The sequence below is a fragment of the Carassius carassius genome, chromosome 4 (genome assembly GCF_963082965.1).
Source record: "Carassius carassius chromosome 4, fCarCar2.1, whole genome shotgun sequence".
NCBI classification, from domain to species: domain Eukaryota; kingdom Metazoa; phylum Chordata; class Actinopteri; order Cypriniformes; family Cyprinidae; genus Carassius; species Carassius carassius.
Genome location: NC_081758.1, coordinates 8,615,095 through 8,638,891, shown reverse-complemented (window position 1 = coordinate 8,638,891; position 23,797 = coordinate 8,615,095). Strand labels below are relative to the sequence as shown.

The following is a 23,797-nucleotide window of genomic DNA, read 5'->3' as shown; positions in this document are numbered from 1 at the left end:
AATTGCATATCATTATTTACAGCAGATTCTTAAGATTGAAATCAGTCCAAAACCAAAACAATCCATTACGATCTTTCAAATGTAAATAATACCTAAACCCATGAATCAGTTGGAGAGCTCTTTTAAACATTTGACAGAACGTAGTGTTACAACCCCTTGGCTCAAGGAGTAGCAGCATGAATGGAGAGTCCATACAACATAATCAAATTTGCACAAATATTTATTTTAATCAGAAAACAGACATGTGCCTTGAAACCCTCTGAACACTTTCATATATTTTAAGTCTAATATGGCAAAATGATATAGACCTGTTACGCGTTCAAGTTTTGACTGATGACATCTGTTTTGACATATAAACACTGTGGTCCACAACTATCACATTCCGGCTTAATATTTAACAGCTGCAACTGTCTATTATATAGTAGTCCCCTTTATGTTTGGTGTTACATCAACATAACTTATTTTTTCAGTTTACATGTTTCATTACTGGATAAATAATTCCAATCTCTCACAAATTATTCAGTGAGAATTCCTATTTAATGGTTACTTGTCGGCACCTATTGGCGTAACAACGTAATTGTTCCATGCAAATTGTGATCTTTCAGAATATAGATTGCAGTTTCAATCGAGATCTTTTAACAATTAATCGTGCAGCTCAAGTGGTAGCTGTATTCTCTGGTCATGATCATGTAACCTGTTTGTTGAATTGTACTCGGATAATTAAACTTTTTTTTTTTTTGGAGCTATACACTTTCTAACATTAATTTTGTTTTTCTTTCAGGTTGTTGGCTTCAATATGATTTGGCAGTGTAAGTTGTGTTCAGCTTCTTTTACTGACAGACTGCAAATATTTAAGCACTACAGACTGCAGCAGTAGTATATATTCTACTGCTTATGTCATGATGATTTATGACTTTGACCTTTGACCTTTTGACAGGTTGAACTTCCGGTGACCTTATGATGGATGGTTTGAACTTCCAGAATGAGTTCAGGGGCTAACCTATGACCGTTTCCCACGCATCGATGATGTGGTTTTGACAGAAAGTTTTACCCTATTGATCTAGTTAGTACTAAATTATAGTTTTTGACGGCTAGTTTAAACGGTAAAGGAAACACTCCCCACGCATCGATCAAGTGGTTTTGACAGAAAGTTTTACCCTATTGACCTAGTTAGTACTAAATTATAGTTTTTGACGGCTAGTTTAAACGGTAAAGGAAACACTCCCCACGCATCGATCAAGTGGTTTTGACAGAAAGTTTTACCCTATTGACCTAGTTAGTTCTAAATCATGGTTTTAGGAAACCCTCCCGATGCATCGATCATGTGGTTTTGACAGAAGCTGTTTGAACTTTGTGTCAGTTAGCTTGTTTGAAGTTTGTGCCAGCTAACTTGTTTGAACTTTATCCCAGTTATTACGGCTTCTCCCCCCTCCCATCACATTCCTGAGCAGTGTATAAATGGGATCGGTGTGTTCTACGTTTATATATAAAACATCCTATAATTTATGTAATATTTATATAATTTATATAATATCATTAATTATCATGCTAAGGTTGAAAAACATTTCTGTTATTTCACATTCATATATAAAACATTATATCATTTATATAATATAATTAATTATCATGCTAAGGTTGAAAAACATTTTAGTTATTTCATATATGTGACATTTTAGTTATTTCACATTTATATATAAAACATTCTATAATTTATATAATATTTATATAATTTATATACTATAATAATTATCATGCTAAAGTTGAAAACATTTTAGTTATTTCACATTTATATATATATATATATATATATATATATATATATATATATAAAACATTATATAATTTATATATAAAACATTATATAATTTACTAAAACAATTAAAGGTTTAAAACACATTTTAGTTATTTCATATATGAGACATTCAGTTATTTCACATTTATATATATAACATTCTATAATTTATATAATATAATTAAAGGTTTAAAAACATTTTAGTTATTTCATATATGTGACATTCAGTTATCTCACATTTATATATAAAACATTCTATAATTTATATAATAGAATTGTCATGCTAAAGTTGAAAACATTTTAGTTATTTCATATATGTGACATTGTTATTTCACATATATATATATAAATTATTATATAATTTATATGATATAATTAATTATGCTAAGGTTGAAAAACATTTCAGTTATTTCACATTTATATATAAAACAGCCTATAATTGATATAATATAATAATTATCATGCTAAAGTTGAAAACATTTTAGTTATTTCACATTTATATATAAAACATGCCGTTCTTTATATTCTATCTTTTATATAATATACATAATCTGAAATCAATTTAAATAAGGTTGAAAAACATTGTGTTCTTTTAAAAAGGTTATACATGAAACGTTTATAAAAAATATACCGAAACCGACTGTTTCAGATAAAACAAGATCCATTTTTAGGGGGCAGAAGAAGCTGTTTTCATATCAGCTTTGATCCTGACCCTCTGTGTCCCACTGTCTACGTCTGCACACTACAGTGCACACTCGTCCGAATTTACTACAAAATCACAATATCTTCAAAGCCATTGCTAATTAAAACTAACGTATCTCACGCAGGAGTACCGTGTTTTGACAGTTTTCTGACGGTTCACCTATGAATTACGGTTGGTGCGCGGCTAGCATCTCTTGTACCCCTCTCTCTCTCTCTCTCTCTCTCCCTCTCATACATTCATTCGTCTCCAAGTCTTATTTTCTTCTTTTAATGAATATAAACACATTATACATTTGCAAACAATATAAAACAAAACATTTACATTAGTTTTAGTCATCACTAAAAATATACATTTTACCAGGGAAAAAATATATAATTAAACAGAACAAAGAATATGGTCTATTGAGGAACCCGGATGTGTCGTTGACACAATTCAGTTAAATTCATTTCACATTAATCGTTGCAAAACATTTTCTATATTATATTTAAAACCTTTTATATCCATCTTTATATCATATCTTTTTCAAAAAGCTGTTTAATTATTTATTTTAACCGTACACCTACAGTATCACCACACACTAAAATGCTGCATGCACGTACATTTTTTTAATTAAATTTAGTTTTTAAGCGATCTGAATTATGACTACCCTATACATTTAATCATAAACCACACGTACCCTGATATATCACTATAATATCCATTCCACTATACAATTTTGTATTCTGATAAACCAAATAAACAAGCGGACATACGCATGAACAAATCAAGCTAAAAAGAGCCTTATCTCTATTTTAAAAAATATGAAAAAATAAATAAATACAATTATATATGACAACGTGTTACTAAACCAGAACACACGTTTTAAACAAGTATTCATCATGTTTATAAAACACATCGCAGTAACAGACATGTTACTAAACCAATCCAAATCATTTATCATACATTTTTAATCATGTATTCAACATATACTTATAACACCAATGTCTGGGGGAGGCCAAAATACCTCCAGTCACCCCAAACCCACTCAGACTCCAGGGGTTAAAGAATATGGAAATAAATAATTATATAATGACATCATCATCCTAAAGCAATTCATTAAACAAAAAAAGTATAACTTAAAAAAAAAGATTACTTATTTTAAATGTGATAGCATAGTATATAAAATAAACATTTCTGATGATACATATAAAAAATATCCCTTACATTTTTTTAGACCGGGGAGAGATGTCCAAACATGAATGAAATATCCCAAAATAAAATAATACGACTTAAAAAAATAAAGTAAAATGTTTAAATCATAAACAGAATCTCACAGGTCCAAGTTGGGGTATTCTCCTGTTTGTGAGACCTGAAGGGGTGCTTCACACACCCCGCGCGCAGCGAGGGTGGAGTTCCAAACCGCATGATCTAAGCCAGAGGGGTACATTATTTCAAAGTTAACATTAATGTAATGTTTGAATAATCAGTACCCTCACTACATCTGATGTAATTCATTACATCTGTTTAAATGTTTCTTAATTCAACAAAATGATGATATATATAAAATATTTAGATTTTTATATAATATTATATAATAATTATTTATATCATATCATATATATAATTATATTATATTAGATGCGTTATGCATTAATCACTTTAGATTCTTTAAAGTTCTTATTTTTTGCATGATCTTCAAAGTTTTTAATACCATCTTTCTGTCTCCCTCTCCCTCTCTCACACGGACACACACACACACACACACACACACACACACACACACACACACACACACACACACACACACACACACACACAGACAATGAAACATGATGCCAAAGTCTTTCTGTATGTTTTAAAAATAAAGCTAAAAATATTGATTTTGCTTTAAATGTATGCTGCATTTGTTTGTCGCAGCATAGACTGTGAAGTTTAGATGAAGTTGATTGATCTTTTAGAAGAATTCTTTCAGAGAAAGACCCTCGATCGTATTCACCCATTAAAGATGGTTCAGGAGAGATGGGCTTCTGGACCCACGCATCCTAGAGATGTAATTTATGTGCGTTGCTACGGTCGTAAACCTTTCACATATCTACGGTACTTTCAGACAAAGAGCAGGAAAGACATTTGCAGGGCCTCTGTTTAACCGTTCCAAAATACCTCCATTTAAAAGCAAAATTAAAATATAAAAATGACCGCCTGTACAGCTGTAGTTCTATTTTATATTAAAAGTATCCTTACTATCCATATTATATTCTTTATTTAAAACGATATATTTAACCGGCAGTATCCCCCCAACGTGTTTTCCATCAGTTGTTTGGCCTTCGGGCTTTTTACGTAGTGCTTTTCAGTTACTGTAAGATCGCTTTACACTAGTGTAATGAAAGTTAACTTTTCTTAAAGTTTATAGTTGTATTTTACTGTATCCGCATCCTTCTATCCTGTAGATTGTATGCGTACTGTAAAATAACAAATATACATTTTGCTTAAAGTCAGTAAAATAATTACACCTACAATTTGAAACGTGTTTAAACACATTGTGTGTCACTAAAGCAAGGCACGCCGTCTATCGTCTTATTTTTTTTAAATAACCTGATGACCAGCATTGTTTCTTCATATAATTTATGCCCCCGAGTGCTTTTCTCACACGAGTAGAAAACTCTTTCTCTTTGGATGTGTTTGGCAGAAACATAATTTCTACATCAGAAAATTTTTTAAATGTACGACTGAACTTTTCTCATTCGACAGAAATACTATTTTCAAATTATTTACCCGGCCTATGACACTCGGTGTAAATGTTCTTACCTAGAACAGAAAACATCCACTTTGATTATTTTGTAGCCATCGTGTAATGTTAAATGGTTTACTAAAAAAATTAAAGCACCGGCAGCTGTGATTTTCAAAATGAAAGACATGTACGAGCTAAGGATGTGTCAACTATTATCATCATTTCCTTTTGACCCGGATAATACGGTAATTAATTTTCTATGCGAGTGACACAATATACAGTTCTCATACTATTGGTGTAAATAGCAGTGCTAAAACATTTATGACTATTTTTGCAGGCCAGCAGATCATGTCAAGGGTGTTTCACATCTAAGAATCACAATGTTTTGTAAATGACATTTTTCTTACACCTCGAGATTTAACCGTATCAAGATTTTGGATGGCCGTTCGCAATTTGTTTGTCGGAACGTACGTTTTTAGGCAATCTTTGTGCGGCGTCATCGTAATAGGAATAAATGAAAATTAAGAAATTAAGTTACAGTTTTTCTCTTCGAGATATTTCTTTTAGCGCAACTTCGTGTCTGTCCAAAAAGTGTGATCGCATGAAACATCGACGCAAAAATGAAGTCTAGCTGTTTTACACTTAAAACTATTACAACATCAAACGTTACACTCGTTTAAGTTTCCACACTCTTGTTGAGATACATTTTTTTATCCATAACCTTTCGTGTATTCGAGCGACCAAATCACTAAGAAAGACAGTATAGCAAGAAAACTAACGTTTACAACGCATATAGAATTCAGAATACAATCGTTAAAGTATTTATTTATTTTTTTTGATTTGTAAATGATATTTTTATTACTCCGTTAGATTTAGTCATCGTGTTCGGATAGCCGATGACACAATTCACATTCTGTTTTAAGACTCCTGTAAGTTCATGCTAACTCTCGCGTGGGAAAGAGAGTGGGGTGAACGCATTCTATTCATTTAAGAAAAATTATTAAACATTTGCCCAAACTTTTTTATTATTTTGACAAAACACAACACGACGACATTAAAGAATGTTATCAGTTCCTACGGCCATCTTCTTTGATTCAAATAAAGCAACATCAACAATGATATAACGTAAGAGATAAAATATTTTATGAAATCAAGCACATTCACAGAGATATCGCTGCGTATGAACAAAGGGGTTGATGGCAAAACTAGAAAAACAATCCGCGAGGCCTAGGAAATTACACTTAGTTGGTGAAAATAAGAATGTGAAAGTCCGTTTAAACAAATTTAAACAGAAAGAATGAGCAAAGTCCTGGAAGCGTACGATTGTACTTGTTTAGATTAGATTAGATTCGACTTTATTGTCATTATGCAGAGTACAAGTACAGAGCTAATGAAATGCAGTTAGCATCTAACCAGAAGCGTGAGAATATAGTGTTTTATATTCATAAAAGTGCAGAGTAAGTAAAGCTATGACATACAGAAAGTACAGTGTAGTTGCTATATACGTACAATATCGATCGGAGTATATACAGTATATAAATATGAATGCATTGAAGGATTATATATACATTATGAACAGCAGGAACGTGAGAACGGTGGTAATAAATACAGTCGAATGAGTGTGCAAAAGTATTGTTGAACGATGTATCATACGCAAAAAAAACAAAAAACTGTAGTGCAATGATATTTTTTGTAGAAATAGCTTACTCGGCTTGTACATTAACAACTTTAGACAGTTTATGGTGTAATAGCTTTAACCATGTGCAGTTTCTTAGCGTAATGCGATGAGAAAGTGTGTGGTTTACAGTTCGCTGCGGCGTGATGAGATCTAGAGTCCGTTAAACACGGCAAAGTCAAGAAATCTCGCAATTTTAGGGCGAAAGAGTTAGAACAAACATTTGTCTATGCGGTGTTAGGCTATACTAAACTCGCGGTCATTATAAAGTTTTGTATGTTTATTTTCATTTCAACATATTAATGAACGCTGTTACAGATTTTGTCTTAGTAACGCGCAATACAATAGTTTGTTAAAAGATAATGGTATGGGCTGTTTGAGTAACACCGTCGTCTACGATGCTTGAAGTTTTCACCGCTTACAGGCGCCACACTAACCTAAACCTGTAACTCTATCATAATTATTTAAAATAACTATAAACTTCATGCGTGATGCCTATGTAACTGACTAAAACTAATATGTATGCAAAACAAAACATTTGCGGTTGTGAAAAAATGAAGTGAATTAATAGATGTCAGAAACTGCTCGCCTCGTGTTTTCTTAAAGAACAACGGGTTATTTAGACGTGACAGAGCGCAGTTCCAGTCGTAGCGCGGTTTCCGGATCAGACCTTAAACACGATGAATGACTGAAACAGTCAAAATCATCCCGTCTCTCACTTAAATGAACGACTTATCAACAGTGGTTTATTGATTGAAGTACCGTACAAAGACAACCAAACAATAATGTATACAGTAGTAGAAAAAAAAAGCTATTTACAGAGTTGCATTAAAACTTTCACAATAGTTTAGAATACTGGATTTCACTATTAGGTATTTGTTATTCTGATACGCATTTCCTGTATAAAAGATTATGTCTATAACCTTTTCAGGTGAATGTAGTGCAATCTTATGGATCTTAAACGTAATCACGTTACAACGAGGTGACATAGTCCCTCTAGCAAATCCGTCAAAAGTGGACAAAGCAGAAAAATCTCAGCACGCGGTAGATGATAATGCTTACGACCGAAGGGGCGTACGCATAGGTCTACTCTTTAATGTCAAGCGGAAATGTTGAAACGAGTACGACGAGTAAAATGCGAACGTCGTCATCGGCTATATGAACAAGAGCTCTAGATGTAGGGGTGATATTTTTATGCTGTAAAATTCCTATGAACAGGCAGTGTATGTTTGACCGCGGTCAGAGAAAACTCTTCATCAGAAAACTGCAAAACAACGTGTCAACAGATCGGTCGACTATCTCTGGTAAAAATAAATAAATAAATAAAATTATTCATGTTTACGAGTCACACATTGACAATTTTTGTCTCATGTGCTCATTACAGCTAAAATCACTGAATTATGAAATGCAAAAGTGTGTATGGCATTTTTCTATAACCGTTACAAAAGTGAGAACATCGTAGTTCTCAAATGTGTTTGTATTACAACAGTAGCCCATCTAACAAATCTGTCAGAAGTGGAAAAGCAAAGATGTTTAGCGCATACACACGTACACCAGAGATGTTGCTTTATTTGAATCAAAGAAGATGGCCGTAGGAACTGATAACATTCTTTAATGTCGTCGTGTTGTGTTTTGTCAAAATAATAAAAAAGTTTGGGCAAATGTTTAATAATTTTTCTTAAATGAATAGAATGCGCTCACCCCACTCTCTTTCCCACGCGAGAGTTAGCATGAACTTACAGGAGTCTTAAAACAGAATGTGAATTGTGTCATCGGCTATCCGAACACGATGACTAAATCTAACGGAGTAATAAAAATATCATTTACAAATCAAAAAAAATAAATAAATACTTTAACGATTGTATTCTGAATTCTATATGCGTTGTAAACGTTAGTTTTCTTGCTATACTGTCTTTCTTAGTGATTTGGTCGCTCGAATACACGAAAGGTTATGGATAAAAAAATGTATCTCAACAAGAGTGTGGAAACTTAAACGAGTGTAACGTTTGATGTTGTAATAGTTTTAAGTGTAAAACAGCTAGACTTCATTTTTGCGTCGATGTTTCATGCGATCACACTTTTTGGACAGACACGAAGTTGCGCTAAAAGAAATATCTCGAAGAGAAAAACTGTAACTTAATTTCTTAATTTTCATTTATTCCTATTACGATGACGCCGCACAAAGATTGCCTAAAAACATACGGTCCGACAAACAAATTGCGAACGGCCATCCAAAATCTTGATACGGTTAAATCTCGAGGTGTAAGAAAAATGTCATTTACAAAACATTGTGATTCTTAGATGTGAAACACCCTTGACATGATCTGCTGGCCTGCAAAAATAGTCATAAATGTTCTAGCACGGCTATTTACACCAATAGTATGAGAACTGTATATTGTGTCACTCGCATAGAAAATTAATTACCGTATTATCCGGGTCAAAAGGAAATGGTGATAATAGTTGACATCCTTAGCTCGTACATGTCTTTCATTTTGAAAATCACAGCTGCCGGTGCTTTAATTTTTTTAGTAAACCATTTAACATTACACGATGGCTACAAAATAATCAAAGCGGATGTTTTCTGTTCTAGGTAAGAACATTTACACCGAGTGTCATAGGCCGGGTAAATAATTTGAAAATAGTATTTCTGTCGAATGAGAAAAGTTCAGTCGTACATTTAAAAAATTTTCTGATGTAGAAATTATGTTTCTGCCAAACACATCCAAAGAGAAAGAGTTTTCTACTCGTGTGAGAAAAGCACTCGGGGGCATAAATTATATGAAGAAACAATGCTGGTCATCAGGTTATTTAAAAAAAATAAGACGATAGACGGCGTGCCTTGCTTTAGTGACACACAATGTGTTTAAACACGTTTCAAATTGTAGGTGTAATTATTTTACTGACTTTAAGCAAAATGTATATTTGTTATTTTACAGTACGCATACAATCTACAGGATAGAAGGATACGGATACAGTAAAATACAACTATAAACTTTAAGAAAAGTTAACTTTCATTACACTAGTGTAAAGCGATCTTACAGTAACTGAAAAGCACTACGTAAAAAGCCCGAAGGCCAAACAACTGATGGAAAACACGTTGGGGGGATACTGCCGGTTAAATATATCGTTTTAAATAAAGAATATAATATGGATAGTAAGGATACTTTTAATATAAAATAGAACTACAGCTGTACAGGCGGTCATTTTTATATTTTAATTTTGCTTTTAAATGGAGGTATTTTGGAACGGTTAAACAGAGGCCCTGCAAATGTCTTTCCTGCTCTTTGTCTGAAAGTACCGTAGATATGTGAAAGGTTTACGACCGTAGCAACGCACATAAATTACATCTCTAGGATGCGTGGGTCCAGAAGCCCATCTCTCCTGAACCATCTTTAATGGGTGAATACGATCGAGGGTCTTTCTCTGAAAGAATTCTTCTAAAAGATCAATCAACTTCATCTAAACTTCACAGTCTATGCTGCGACAAACAAATGTAGCATACATTTAAAGCAAAATCAATATTTTTAGCTTTATTTTTTAAAACATACAGAAAGACTTTGGCATCATGTTTCATTGTCTGTGTGTGTGTGTGTGTGTGTGTGTGTGTGTGTGTGTGTGTGTGTGTGTGTGTGTGTGTGTCCGTGTGAGAGAGGGAGAGGGAGACAGAAAGATGGTATTAAAAACTTTGAAGATCATGCAAAAAATAAGAACTTTAAAGAATCTAAAGTGATTAATGCATAACGCATCTAATATAATATAATTATATATATGATATGATATAAATAATTATTATATAATATTATATAAAAATCTAAATATTTTATATATATCATCATTTTGTTGAATTAAGAAACATTTAAACAGATGTAATGAATTACATCAGATGTAGTGAGGGTACTGATTATTCAAACATTACATTAATGTTAACTTTGAAATAATGTACCCCTCTGGCTTAGATCATGCGGTTTGGAACTCCACCCTCGCTGCGCGCGGGGTGTGTGAAGCACCCCTTCAGGTCTCACATACAGGAGAATACCCCAACTTGGACCTGTGAGATTCTGTTTATGATTTAAACATTTTACTTTATTTTTTTAAGTCGTATTATTTTATTTTGGGATATTTCATTCATGTTTGGACATCTCTCCCCGGTCTAAAAAAATGTAAGGGATATTTTTTATATGTATCATCAGAAATGTTTATTTTATATACTATGCTATCACATTTAAAATAAGTAATCTTTTTTTTTAAGTTATACTTTTTTTGTTTAATGAATTGCTTTAGGATGATGATGTCATTATATAATTATTTATTTCCATATTCTTTAACCCCTGGAGTCTGAGTGGGTTTGGGGTGACTGGAGGTATTTTGGCCTCCCCCAGACATTGGTGTTATAAGTATATGTTGAATACATGATTAAAAATGTATGATAAATGATTTGGTTTGGTTTAGTAACATGTCTGTTACTGCGATGTGTTTTATAAACATGATGAATACTTGTTTAAAACGTGTGTTCTGGTTTAGTAACACGTTGTCATATATAATTGTATTTATTTATTTTTTCATATTTTTTAAAATAGAGATAAGGCTCTTTTTAACTTGATATGTTCATGCGTATGTCCGCTTGTTTATTTGGTTTATCAGAATACAAAATTGTATAGTGGAATGGATATTATAGTGATATATCAGGGTCCGTGTGGTTTATGATTAAATGTATAGGGTAGTCATAATTCAGATCGCTTAAAAACTAAATTTAATTAAAAAAATGTACGTGCATGCAGCATTTTAGTGTGTGGTGGTACTGTAGGTGTTCGGTTAAAATAAATAATTAAACAGCTTTTTGAAAAAGATATGATATAAAGATGGATATAAAAGGTTTTAAATATAATATAGAAAATGTTTTGCAACGATTAATGTGAAATGAATTTAACTGAATTGTGTCAACGACACATCCGGGTTCCTCAATAGACCATATTCTTTGTTCTGTTTAATTATATATTTTTTCCCTGGTAAAATGTATATTTTTAGTGATGACTAAAACTAATGTAAATGTTTTGTTTTATATTGTTTGCAAATGTATAATGTGTTTATATTCATTAAAAGAAGAAAATAAGACTTGGAGACGAATGAATGTATGAGAGGGAGAGAGAGAGAGAGAGAGAGGGGTACAAGAGATGCTAGCCGCGCACCAACCGTAATTCATAGGTGAACCGTCAGAAAACTGTCAAAACACGGTACTCCTGCGTGAGATACGTTAGTTTTAATTAGCAATGGCTTTGAAGATATTGTGATTTTGTAGTAAATTCGGACGAGTGTGCACTGTAGTGTGCAGACGTAGACAATGGGACACAGAGGGTCAGGATCAAAGCTGATATGAAAACAGCTTCTTCTGCCCCCTAAAAATGGATCTTGTTTTATCTGAAACAGTCGGTTTCGGTATATTTTTTATAAACGTTTCATGTATAACCTTTTTAAAAGAACACAATGTTTTTCAACCTTATTTAAATTGCTTTCAGATTATGTATATTATATAAAAGATAGAATATAAAGAACGGCATGTTTTATATATAAATGTGAAATAACTAAAATGTTTTCAACTTTAGCATGATACTTATTATATTATATCAATTATAGGCTGTTTTATATATAAATGTGAAATAACTGAAATGTTTTTCAACCTTAGCATAATTAATTATATCATATAAATTATATAATAATTTATATATATATATATGTGAAATAACAATGTCACATATATGAAATAACTAAAATGTTTTCAACTTTAGCATGATAATTATTATATTATATAAATTATAGAATGTTTTATATATAAATGTGAAATAACTTAAATGTTTTTCTTTTTCAACTTTAGCATGATAATTCTATTATATAAATTATAGAATGTTTTATATATAAATGTGAGATAACTGAATGTCACATATATGAAATAACTAAAATGTTTTTTAAACGTTTAATTAATTATATTATATAAATTATAGAATGTTATATATATAAATGTGAAATAACTGAATGTCTCATATATGAAATAACTAAAATGTGTTTTAAACCTTTAATTGTTTTAGTAAATTATATAATGTTTTATATATAAATTATATAATGTTTCATATATATATATATATATATATATATATATATATATAAATGTGAAATAACTAAAATGTTTTCAACTTTAGCATGATAATTATTATAGTATATAAATTATATAAATATTATATAAATTATAGAATGTTTTATATATAAATGTGAAATAACTAAAATGTCACATATATGAAATAACTAAAATGTTTTTCAACCTTATTATGATAATTAATTATATTATATAAATTATATAATGTTTTATATATGAATGTGAAATAACAGAAATGTTTTTCAACCTTAGCATGATAATTAATTATATTATATAAATTATATAAATATTACATAAATTATAGGATGTTTTATATATAAACGTAGAACACACCGATCCCATTTATACACTACTCAGGAATGTGATGGGAGGGGGGAGAAGCCATAATAACTGGGATAAAGTTCAAACAAGTTAGCTGGCACAAACTTCAAACAAGCTAACTGACACAAAGTTCAAACAGCTTCTGTCAAAACCACATGATCGATGCATCGGGAGGGTTTCCTAAAACCATGATTTAGAACTAACTAGGTCAATAGGGTAAAACTTTCTGTCAAAACCACTTGATCGATGCGTGGGGAGTGTTTCCTTTACCGTTTAAACTAGCCGTCAAAAACTATAATTTAGTACTAACTAGGTCAATAGGGTAAAACTTTCTGTCAAAACCACTTGATCGATGCGTGGGGAGTGTTTCCTTTACCGTTTAAACTAGCCGTCAAAAACTATAATTTAGTACTAACTAGGTCAATAGGGTAAAACTTTCTGTCAAAACCACATGATCGATGCGTGGGAAACGGTCATAGGTTAGCCCCTGAACTCATTCCGGAAGTTCAAACCATCCATCATAAGGTCACCGGAAGTTCAACCTGTCAAAAGGTCAAAGGTCAAAGTTATAAATCATCATGACATAAGCAGTAGAATATATACTACTTGCAGCAATGCCACTTTTCCAGTGTATCCCCCCTTCCATGCATCTACAATTATTGCATGTGTACATTTAAGACATTTAATAGTCTTAGAACTCATTTGGCAAGATGTCACACTCACCAATTTGGCAGTAGTGCAGAACACTGTCAGCAGTCTCTGTTGTTTAAATGCCCTTTATGCCCATTTCAGCAGCATTTTTCTGAATCTGTTGTCTTCTGCCATCTTAGAAGGCATTTAAAGGAGTCATAACGTCGTATTACCTTGGATACCTACTGCTGTATTATAGTCTTTCAGGCCCTTCTAAAAAAGAAAAGTGGAAAAAAATAAGCACAGAGCTCCTCAGACCCTTATTTCTGAAGGCATTATTGTCTCGCGAGATCTGATGCGATATTTTGGCTGTCGTGGACGGTCATTATAATAATGCAAATGAGGGGCGCGTTGATTGGTTGCAGGAAGGGGGGGGGGTTGACAACGCAGGTAACGCTTTAGCATATCATTACAAACTGACATCATGGCGCAAGTTGTGAATGAACGCGACCGGCTTCCCGGCCAGTGTATAAGTATGAGGCGCCGTTTAGGGCTTAAATCAAACTTCATTCACGCACACTTATGAAACACGCTTGCATATATACTAAGTACTAGTCACACATAAATGTATATGAACTATCCACGCACATAAAGTTACTCATATGAGACGTGAGCACAGCACACACACCCAAATATAAGACGTGAGCACACACACAAACTAGACGGCGCCTCTAAAGCGTTAGGCAATAAATAAACAATAACCGAATTCATGATGATCTCAGTCATTTGTTTTGTGCAAAGTACTTTAGCAGCCATTCCCCATACCTCGAAGCTAATACTCCCGCCAGAGTTGTGCCTGGACGCGTTCATTGAACGATAGTATGTCTGACTCCCTTGTTCGATCTTTTTTCCAAGTCATTTCGTTCATTTAAGGGGCTTTAAATGTTACTATTAACTGGCAAATTCCCCGAACACATCAACCTACGCAATCTTGATCATATTCTGAATTAAGAAATCATTATAATGCAGTTAAAAGTTCGTTTTTGCAGTCCGTTTACAGGGAACATAAACAATTACTTCACCTCAAGTCTTTCGTTTATTTGTCTAGTGACAGACGCAATAGCATACAATAGCTGCAGATGCTGTTTGTTACACACAGTAGAGCAATAAAAACACAGTCTTACCGTTTCAATTGCCGGCAATTTTGTTGGAATGGCGCTTTTCCAGAGATTCGATGCCAACTTCGCCTGATATTGCCCCAAATTTGTGAAGGATTTCGGCCTACAATGTTTAGCACAAACACGTAACGATAAGCCAGTGGGAAGGGTTGAAGGAACCGCTTCATTAAAAATGAATTTAATCCACTGGTCTCTGATAGCTAGGTCCGTTCTTGGTAGAGAAAACACATTTACATGTTGATTCTGGCAGTCAACCACAGAGCAACTCTTTCTAGACTGAATATGAGGGGGAGAGGGGAAGGGCAAGCTTCCTGCTGCGAGGAAGAAGACGAGGAAGAAATCAAAATCTCGTATTTGAGTGCGCGTGCACGTGGGCTATTTTACAAACCCTGAGGTAAACAAACGCTTCACTTTTAAATATCGGCTTCCCGTCCAGTGTATAATCGTTAGGCAATCATAACATACATTGATTCTCGTGGAAAAGTGAAAATTGTGGGTCATGACTCCTTTAAGAAATCATGAAACAGTGGCTTGCCCATATAAGGATTGTAGCTTTACCACTAATGTGTACTCTACATTCAATTCTCATAAAAGTAGATCACACCAAGCAAGTGTTTCGTCAGACTTTCAAAATGACATTGTCAGTGAAGTTGTTCAACCCAGTATTCCTGCAGTTGATGGTGATTTGAATGAAGAACTTTCAGGCATAGATGAGGATCCAATGGGGGATGATGGTGTGTGTGACACTGACAAACTAAAACAACATCTCAGAATGAATTTATCTTTCTTATTTCTGAAAATGCAGGCAATCCTCCATGTCTCAAACACAGCTACCCAGGAAATAGTGGAGCATTTAAATCAGGTCTGCTTCTTATCTCAGCGTTTGATCAAAGAGGAAATTAAAGATATTTTGCAGAGAAATGGTTGCAATTTGGCAGAATCTGCACTGGATGAGGTTGTAAGTGGAGTTATGGACTCTAATGTTATATTTACTAGTACTTCTAATGCTGCAGAGTTATCCACATCGAAGCGCAGAAAAGTATTTTTTGAGCTATCCATGTGTAATGCCAGTTGAGTATCAGCTGGAGCAACTTGGACATTCCATAATGTATGTTCCTATCCTTCGAATGATTCAGGAGTAGTTTAAGAACATAGACATTTTAAAAATAATTACTGATCTAAATACCAATTCTGGTCAATATGCACCATGCTGCAATAGCTCTTATTTCCTTGAAAATGAATTATTTTCAACCGGTGATCTCATTTTACCACTCCAGCTATATATTGATGATCTTGAAATTGCCAACCCACTTGGCACATCACGTAAAATTCACCAACTTTGTGCTGTTTACTGGGCATTTGCCAATATGCCACCAAAACACAGATCAACTTTACACAATATAAAGCTAGCATTGCTTGCAAAAGTGACAGACATCCATAAGCATGGGTATGCAGCTGTACTTGCTCCATTATTACGTGATGTTCATATTCTTGAACAGGATGGTGTCTTTATTGAAAGAGCTGGTCGCAATGTCAAAGGTACCATCTTTTGTGTTTCTGCTGACAATCTAGCCGCCCATGGATTAAGTGGCTTTGTGGAGTCATTTAAAGAAGGCTATGTTTGAAGATTCTGCTTGGCCACAAGAGAACAGTTTAAAGCAACTGAAGCCAGGCAGTTTTCTCAAAGAACCAAAGACAGCCATGACCTTCATGTACAAAACCTTCTGGAAAGTGACACTTGCTCCAACCACTTTGGTATTAAAGCTAGTTGTGTCTTGCGTGACTCCCTGGATTACTTTCATCCAATCACAGGCTTTCCTCCAGATGTACTTCATGATCTTCTGGAAGGAATAGTTCCTGTGGAGCTTTCTCTCTGCATTAAGACTATGATCCGGATGAAGTACTTCACTTAAGAGTATTTGAACCAAAAGATTGCATCATTCCCATATCAGCACACTGATAAAGTGGATAGACCTCATCCAATTCCCAAAACATTTTTGTCTCGAGGAACGATAGGAGGGAATGGACATGAAAATGCTACTCTGCTCCGACTGCTTCCATTACTTGTAGGCAGTGTAGAACCTGAAGGTGATGGTGAATGGACAGTTTTGATGGAACTGAAAGAGGTAGTGCAGTTAGCAGTATGCCCATCATTTACTGATGAAACCTTAGACTATTTTCAGTCCAAAATCAGTGATAATAAGTAAATACTGCTGAAAACGTTCCCAGAGTTTAACGTTTATCCTTAACATCACTACGTGGAGCATTACCCCACCATGATCAAGTGCTTTGGGCCCCTGGTGCATGTTTGGACAATGCGATTAGAGGCCAAACACCGTTTTTTTAAACGAGTGGTGCATGACGCTCAAAACTTCAAAAATATTTTGAAGACAATGGCAGTCAGACACCAACACATGATGGCATACCATCTTGCTGCCCCATCATTTTTCAACCCTGAAACACAAGCGTCCAGTGTTGACTCTGTTCTGGTTTCAGCTCTACCAGAAGTAGCTCAGCTACACATCAGAAGACTAACAACTAGTGACACAATCTACCAGACATCAAAGGTTACCATCAATGGCACAGACTATGTCTGTGGAATGTTTTTGTCTGTCGGAGAGAGTGGTGGGCTACCTAGGTTTTGCAGAGTAGAACACATCTACCTTGTCAATAGCACCATTTCATTCCTTTGTTCTGATTGTGAGTCCTGGTTTTTAGAACATCTTGGATCCTATGAGCTGTCACCTTCACAGACAAGTCTATCAATCCACCTAACGTCTGACTTAAACGATTCAGTCCCTCTCTCTGCATACGAGGTAGAAGGCTCGCTTCTGTTGACAGCCAAGAGATTCATACAAATAAAACAAGCCAGTGGTGAGTATTTTTCATGAATCAATTACTATTTTTATTACTGTGTTATCTAGCAGTATATAATCTGTGTATTTTAATAAGTATTTATACATGCCAATCTTTTGATTTCCATCAGCATAATGGCAGCTGTATCTCCACAATCCATGATCCTTCGTGTTGTTGAGCCAGACCGGGCTAGAAAATTAAAACTCAGTTCACGACCAGCCTCTGTTGATGCACTGATTGCTGTTATAAAAGAACAGCTGGAAATAGACCTTGACTTCAGTTTAAAATATGAAGACCCCGACTTTGATGGAAAACCTACTTCCCTCTCTGACATTGATGAGTTGCCACAGAAAGCTGTTGTGCATGTGTCATTTGAGCAAGATTCCAGCTCTGTTGCATCAACAGAAACAATGTCAAGTGTATCATCCTCAGAACGTGGGAGAAGATGGCCTTCACATATTTTTCCAATTCCCACATTCTCTTTTGACGTTGAACTGAAACTTCGGGAAGGTAATGCCGATTTTGAGAAGAACAACAAGCACCTTCAGTTAACAAGAGACATCAAACATGACATTTTAGAAAAGCTAGCATCTGTGATGTATGGCTACAAGGCTTATCCCAGTGATAAGGAGATAACAATGGTAGCTGAGGCTCTTGTGGTAAAATATCCTTGCTTGAAAGAAGCAGGATCTCAGACTGGGTGGAATGGGTGGAAAAATAGCCTCAAATTTAAGATGGGGAACTATAGGAGCAAGATGAGAAGGGCTGGATGTCCAGAGATCACTGTAAATGCTGGAAAAAGAAGTGCAATGAATCCTGACAATGAATCTTCACATTCAAATATTAAAAGACCCAAACGAGCAGAAGTAAACTTTTTGCCCAACTTTCCCCAAGGAGAAAATCCCTCAACTCTTGAACAGTTGAGACAGAAAATTATTGATGAAATGAAGAAAGCTGAGAAGAACTTACCACTTATAAAAAAGATGATGCAAACCACCTTTGCTCTGCAGCGACAGACCATAGTGAAGACATGCCCACCAGTAAAAGAGCTAATGGAACTCTGGCCTGCACTCAAAATGGAATCTGAGTTAATGTGGGGTAACACTGTTTGTCCTGTTATTGCTTTCTTGATAACATGTACCACATTCAGGGGCTGTTTTCTGTGAGGGGGTAGTAGATTAACCAGGTTCACATAATGAACATGGCTGTGTTCTCTGTCTGTCATGGTTTTAAAATGTAGGTGTATGCAGAGTTCCAACGGATTACAAACGAGAACCTGCCCAACACATTCTACTCTGAGCTTGACCGACATCTTCCTAGACTGATGACCCTGTTCAGACAGAAAGCATCCAGAACCGGGAAGACATCAGACACTTTAACTGAAATCCTAAGAATCCATGATGACCAGGTAAAAATATTGTTGTACATTTTATAGGCTAAAACTTAATTAAAATATTAAAGTTTGAAAATGTTAGAAAATGTTGATGATTCAAATGAGCTTTGAACACTACAACTTGTTTTTTTTTTTATTTGGTATTTGTATATCTGATTGCATTGTTTAAAATTTACAGTTTAGTTATGTACAGTTCTGTTTTTATCATTATAGGAGTTTCATGACATACACACCAAACGTGTCACTGTTCTTCATGCTCTTCCCGTGTATCTATGTGAGGACGTCTCTGGGTTTTTAAGGACCTGCATGGTGAGTATTTAAAAAAAGAAATCTCACACTACCACACTAAACAGTTCATATAAATACATACATGCTTACTCTTGTTCAGTCTTTCCAACCAAATAGTTTGTGCGATTTGTTTTCTTTGACCCCACTGTAAAATAGTTTTAGTACTAGATTTTTTTTTTTTTTTTTTTTTTTTACGTTTTTATTTGAGCATAGTATCAATCTCTTGCAACTTTTGTTTACTGTTAGCTTGGCTGGCTTGACAGATCTTCGGTTTTTGCTTTAATATCCATTTTATTTTACAGGACACATCTGATGAGCCAGAGCTTTTAGATGTTGCAGTGGCCCTCCTCACAGTCATCAAAGATAATGACACAAGTCCAGTTCACTTCCAGCCTGTAAAAATCTCTGTTGTCATCGAAAGTGAGATTGTGGGCAGCCTCTCCAGATTTGCTGATGCCTTCCTGGTAATGTTTGGACTGATCTATGCACTACACCTCAACTATCCCAGGGGACTGACCAACAATTTTGAATTCATTCAAAAGATTTTACTTGGTCTTGATGAGGGTAAACTGTCACCCATGTTACAGAGTCTCAAAAATGACTTGATGTGTATGTAGAAATGTATTGGAAAAATTACTAAGGCCTGGCAGTTTCTCAGTAGTTCAATGTAAATTATTTTTGTGAAAATAATGGTTGAAAGGTTTCTGCACTTTTTTCCCCCCACAATGTGCACAGTGTGCATTTATTAATGGGCACAATTTTCATTTATTAATGTTATTTGTGATTAATACAGCTCTTGTTCTTTACAGTTGTTAAGTACAGCTGGGTAGTACTTGGTAACAATACATGTAATATAGTTTTAAATGGTTCATGTTTTTCTAAAAGTTCATGCAGGTTCGTGAATTTGTAATGTCAGAGATGTGGTCTTAATCTGCTTTTCAGGTTTTATCATAGTGCATCTTTTTTTTGTTTTTGTTTCTGTCTTTTAAATGAAGTGTTAAATAGGAAAGGGCAAGAACTCGGCACACTGTAATTTTAAACCGTTTAAGTTTGTTGAACTTAAAATATTTGAGGCAACGAGTTACATCAAAAAATTTAGTTTTGATTCATATGATTTTGAGTCTTGTGTTTTAAAAGGTTTGAGTAACTTGTACTTAAAACACAAAGACAAAAATTATAATAAATATTGAGTTCATTCAACTTAAGTGGCTCTTTGTGAATTTTAAAAAAAAATGTATTTTTAACTAAATGTCTTGAGTATGGGAAAGCTAAATTTTAAGTCACTGTAACTAAAACTATTTCAGTTGATTTCATAACATGTTTTAATTTAACTGAAATGAAAAGGTTTATGTAGTATGTAATATAGATATTTAATTTTTGAAAAATTAATTCATTAACTTAAAAAATTTGAGGCAATGAGTTTCATCAAATATTTTGAGTTCTGCTTACTAATTTGGGTTTACAGTGAAGGTATTTATAGTTGTCTATATGATGTAGCATATGTCTATATGTTTGCAACTACTGTGCCTCTACCATGACTGTGTGGCTCTTTTAATTGTACCATTTACTAATAAAGTGTCTTATTTTTTTACTGAAAGCACATCTCTGTTCAGTTCATCTTTGGTGTATATCTATGAACCTGCTTGCCTTAGGTTAGGTATTCAGCAGTTAATAAGCAAAGTATATCTTGGTGTGAGAGGCACCAGGTGGCGTAGTCAAGAACCGTTAAGCCTAGATCTGGTTAAAGTTCTCTAAGGTCACATGGACAACCTTGTCAAATGCCCCTCTTTACTTCTATAGGAGTACTCAAACCACCCAGCCATTCCAATCATACAAGTAGCATCATTATAAAGTAACTGAATCATTGAACAAATATTTTTACCAAACCCAAAAGATTGCAAAGTTTTAAAAAGAAATCAGTGATCTACCCAATCAAAAGCTTTTTCTTGATCTAGTGACAACATACCTACATTACTGTTATTATAATGGCCATAATCTAAAAGATCTCATTAAATGTAAATTATCTGTACTAGATCTACCTTTTACACAATATGACTGGTCTTTATGTATACTTTCATAGAGTACCTTATTCAACCTATTAGCTATACACTTCCAATTTTTACAGTCCTACAGTCCTCCAATTTTTTTTTAACACTGTTAAATCATACTTCTTAGGTAGCAATGCAAATACTGGCCTTTGGCAACTCTTAGGAAGAACTCCTTCATAAATACAGTTGTAACAAGGATCTGGATTCTGAAGTAGAATCCATTTGCAGAGGATTTATTGAGCAGCAACAGCAACAAACAGATATCGTATGCAGTGGGTCAATACCAGAAAATCAGTCCAATCTGTGAACATAAGAAAGGGAGAATCCAAAGGCAAAGTGGCAGGCAGGGAATAGGTCCAAACACCGAGATCCATCCAATCAGGCAGCCAAATCAGAAGGGATAATGCAGACAATCAAAGTCAAACAGGCAGAATCATACATGTGGTCAGCAAACAGGAAAACAAGGAAAACGTTTGGTAAGGCAGTGTAACTGGCAATACTTCAGTGTAACTGGCAATAATGGCGTGGTGTTACAGAACCCCCTTTGGAAGCCTAGGACACACTAGGAAGTGAATTTGGTGCCTCTATCACTGACTATGTCATCAGGTAGACCATAGACTCGGAAGACATGATGAAATAAGGCTTGGGTGGTCTCCATGGCTGTGGGGAGTCCCTTTAACGGTACCAGATGGCAAGATTTGGAGAAGCGGTCAATGATGACTAGAATATTGGTGAATCTATTTGAAGGGGGTAGATCAGTGACAAAATCTATGGAGAGGTGAGACCAGGGACGTTGGGGGTCAGTTATGATCTGGAATGGATGTGCTGCACCTTCTAGCCAGTGTCTCCATTCTTCAAGGGCAGATTTCATTGAAAGAAGTTCCTTGTTTCCCACATCATAGTTTCTTTCGGCTGCCGTTAATTTCCGAGAGAAGAATGCACAAGGATACACTTTGCTGGTGTAGCCCAGTGGTAAACTTGGGTATATAGTGTAATGGGAACAGGGTGGGTTATGATTAATCTCTCTTACTCTCAAAAACAAGTCACATGACTATTAAAAAAAGTAAACATTTATTTACTTTAAATAAATAATAGGGGACATCTGATTTCTAAATAAGGAAATATCAGTTCATTTTACATAAAAGGAGATAAATATTTGGTAATTTTTTCATGACAGTAATTAAAACTAAAGTTTAAAGTTCATATTATTTAGCTGAATAATATTACCAGAGGTTATATTAGCCTTTTATTACTTTATTCTTGCTGTTTTTATGTTACTATTTTATTGGTCATTTGGTATTCATGCTGAATAGTCCACCTATTCTTAACCATAGAATAGTTAAGAATATTCTATGCCGTGAACGCCACCTGGGCCGTGAACGCCACCTGGAGGGCAGCAAAACACTTTAAGTTTTTCTCCCGTGGGACGCAAGGGCCACAGGACCAAACAAGTTACAGACACTAGAATGACCACTGTTATCCATGAGACAGTTACAATACACCATCCCACTACTAGTGGCTGTAATGCCTCAGTTGTTTAACAAGCACTAATAAGCAGAAGACACTCAGTCAACCGTAGCCTGTAGCAAAAGTTACGCCTGTTTCACCTGATTTCCACTGCACACGAATGCGTCTCGTTACGGCTCCGGCGCGGCTCCCGGAGCTGATCGCGGTCACTCTAGTCTATGCTTGTGTTTACACCAGACGCTCCGCGCATCCCAGAAGTAGCTCTCCGCATCGCTTCACTAAAAATAGGCGCCTAGTCTATTTCTGACGCACCCCGCGTCCAAACCGCACAGCAAATACAAAATAGAAGTAAAAAAATAATGTGCATTTCAAAATAAACACCCTGCGCAGACTCCCAATCATATTTCACATTATTATATTCATGCTAGGAGGCCAGAAATAGATGACAAGAGGTTCATCTTTAAAGTTGAAAAACCTCACATTATTATATGACACCACAGATCCCTTTTACAAGGACAATAAAAAAAAGGAAGTGGTGTGGAGTTTAATTGCAGGAGTTGCATGACTGGAATAAACATAATTAAACCGGATAAA

General features: G+C 34.6%; 1 protein-coding gene across 2 annotated transcripts; it reads left to right on the top strand.

The window, feature by feature from the left end:
- The first annotated feature begins 476 nt into the window (after positions 1-476).
- On the top strand, positions 477-20,893 carry LOC132133198 (uncharacterized). 2 transcript variants are annotated; one of them, XM_059545972.1, is made up of 6 exons: positions 477-809; positions 17,870-18,025; positions 18,138-19,105; positions 19,258-19,415; positions 19,614-19,709; positions 19,991-20,893. In XM_059545972.1, exons 3-6 carry the CDS (start codon positions 18,142-18,144, stop codon positions 20,303-20,305), a joined length of 1,533 nt encoding a protein of 510 aa, XP_059401955.1. In that variant the 5' UTR covers positions 477-809; positions 17,870-18,025; positions 18,138-18,141; the 3' UTR covers positions 20,306-20,893. The 2 variants fall into 2 exon arrangements, with proteins under 2 accessions (XP_059401955.1, XP_059401947.1); XM_059545964.1 differs by lacking the exon at positions 477-809 and having other exon boundaries at positions 17,405-18,025.
- The last annotated feature ends 2,904 nt before the right edge of the window (positions 20,894-23,797 follow it).

What these genes read in the sequence shown, in the direction of transcription:
- LOC132133198 (XM_059545972.1), top strand. Translation starts at nt 18,142, where the DNA reads ATGGCAGCTGTATCTCCACAATCCATGATCCTTCGTGTTGTTGAGCCA. An exon ending in GGAATCTGAGTTAATGTGGG is followed by an intron (nt 19,106 to 19,257) that starts GTAACACTGTTT and finishes AGGTGTATGCAG; the next exon opens with AGTTCCAACGGATTACAAAC. An exon ending in TAAGAATCCATGATGACCAG is followed by an intron (nt 19,416 to 19,613) that starts GTAAAAATATTG and finishes TTATCATTATAG; the next exon opens with GAGTTTCATGACATACACAC.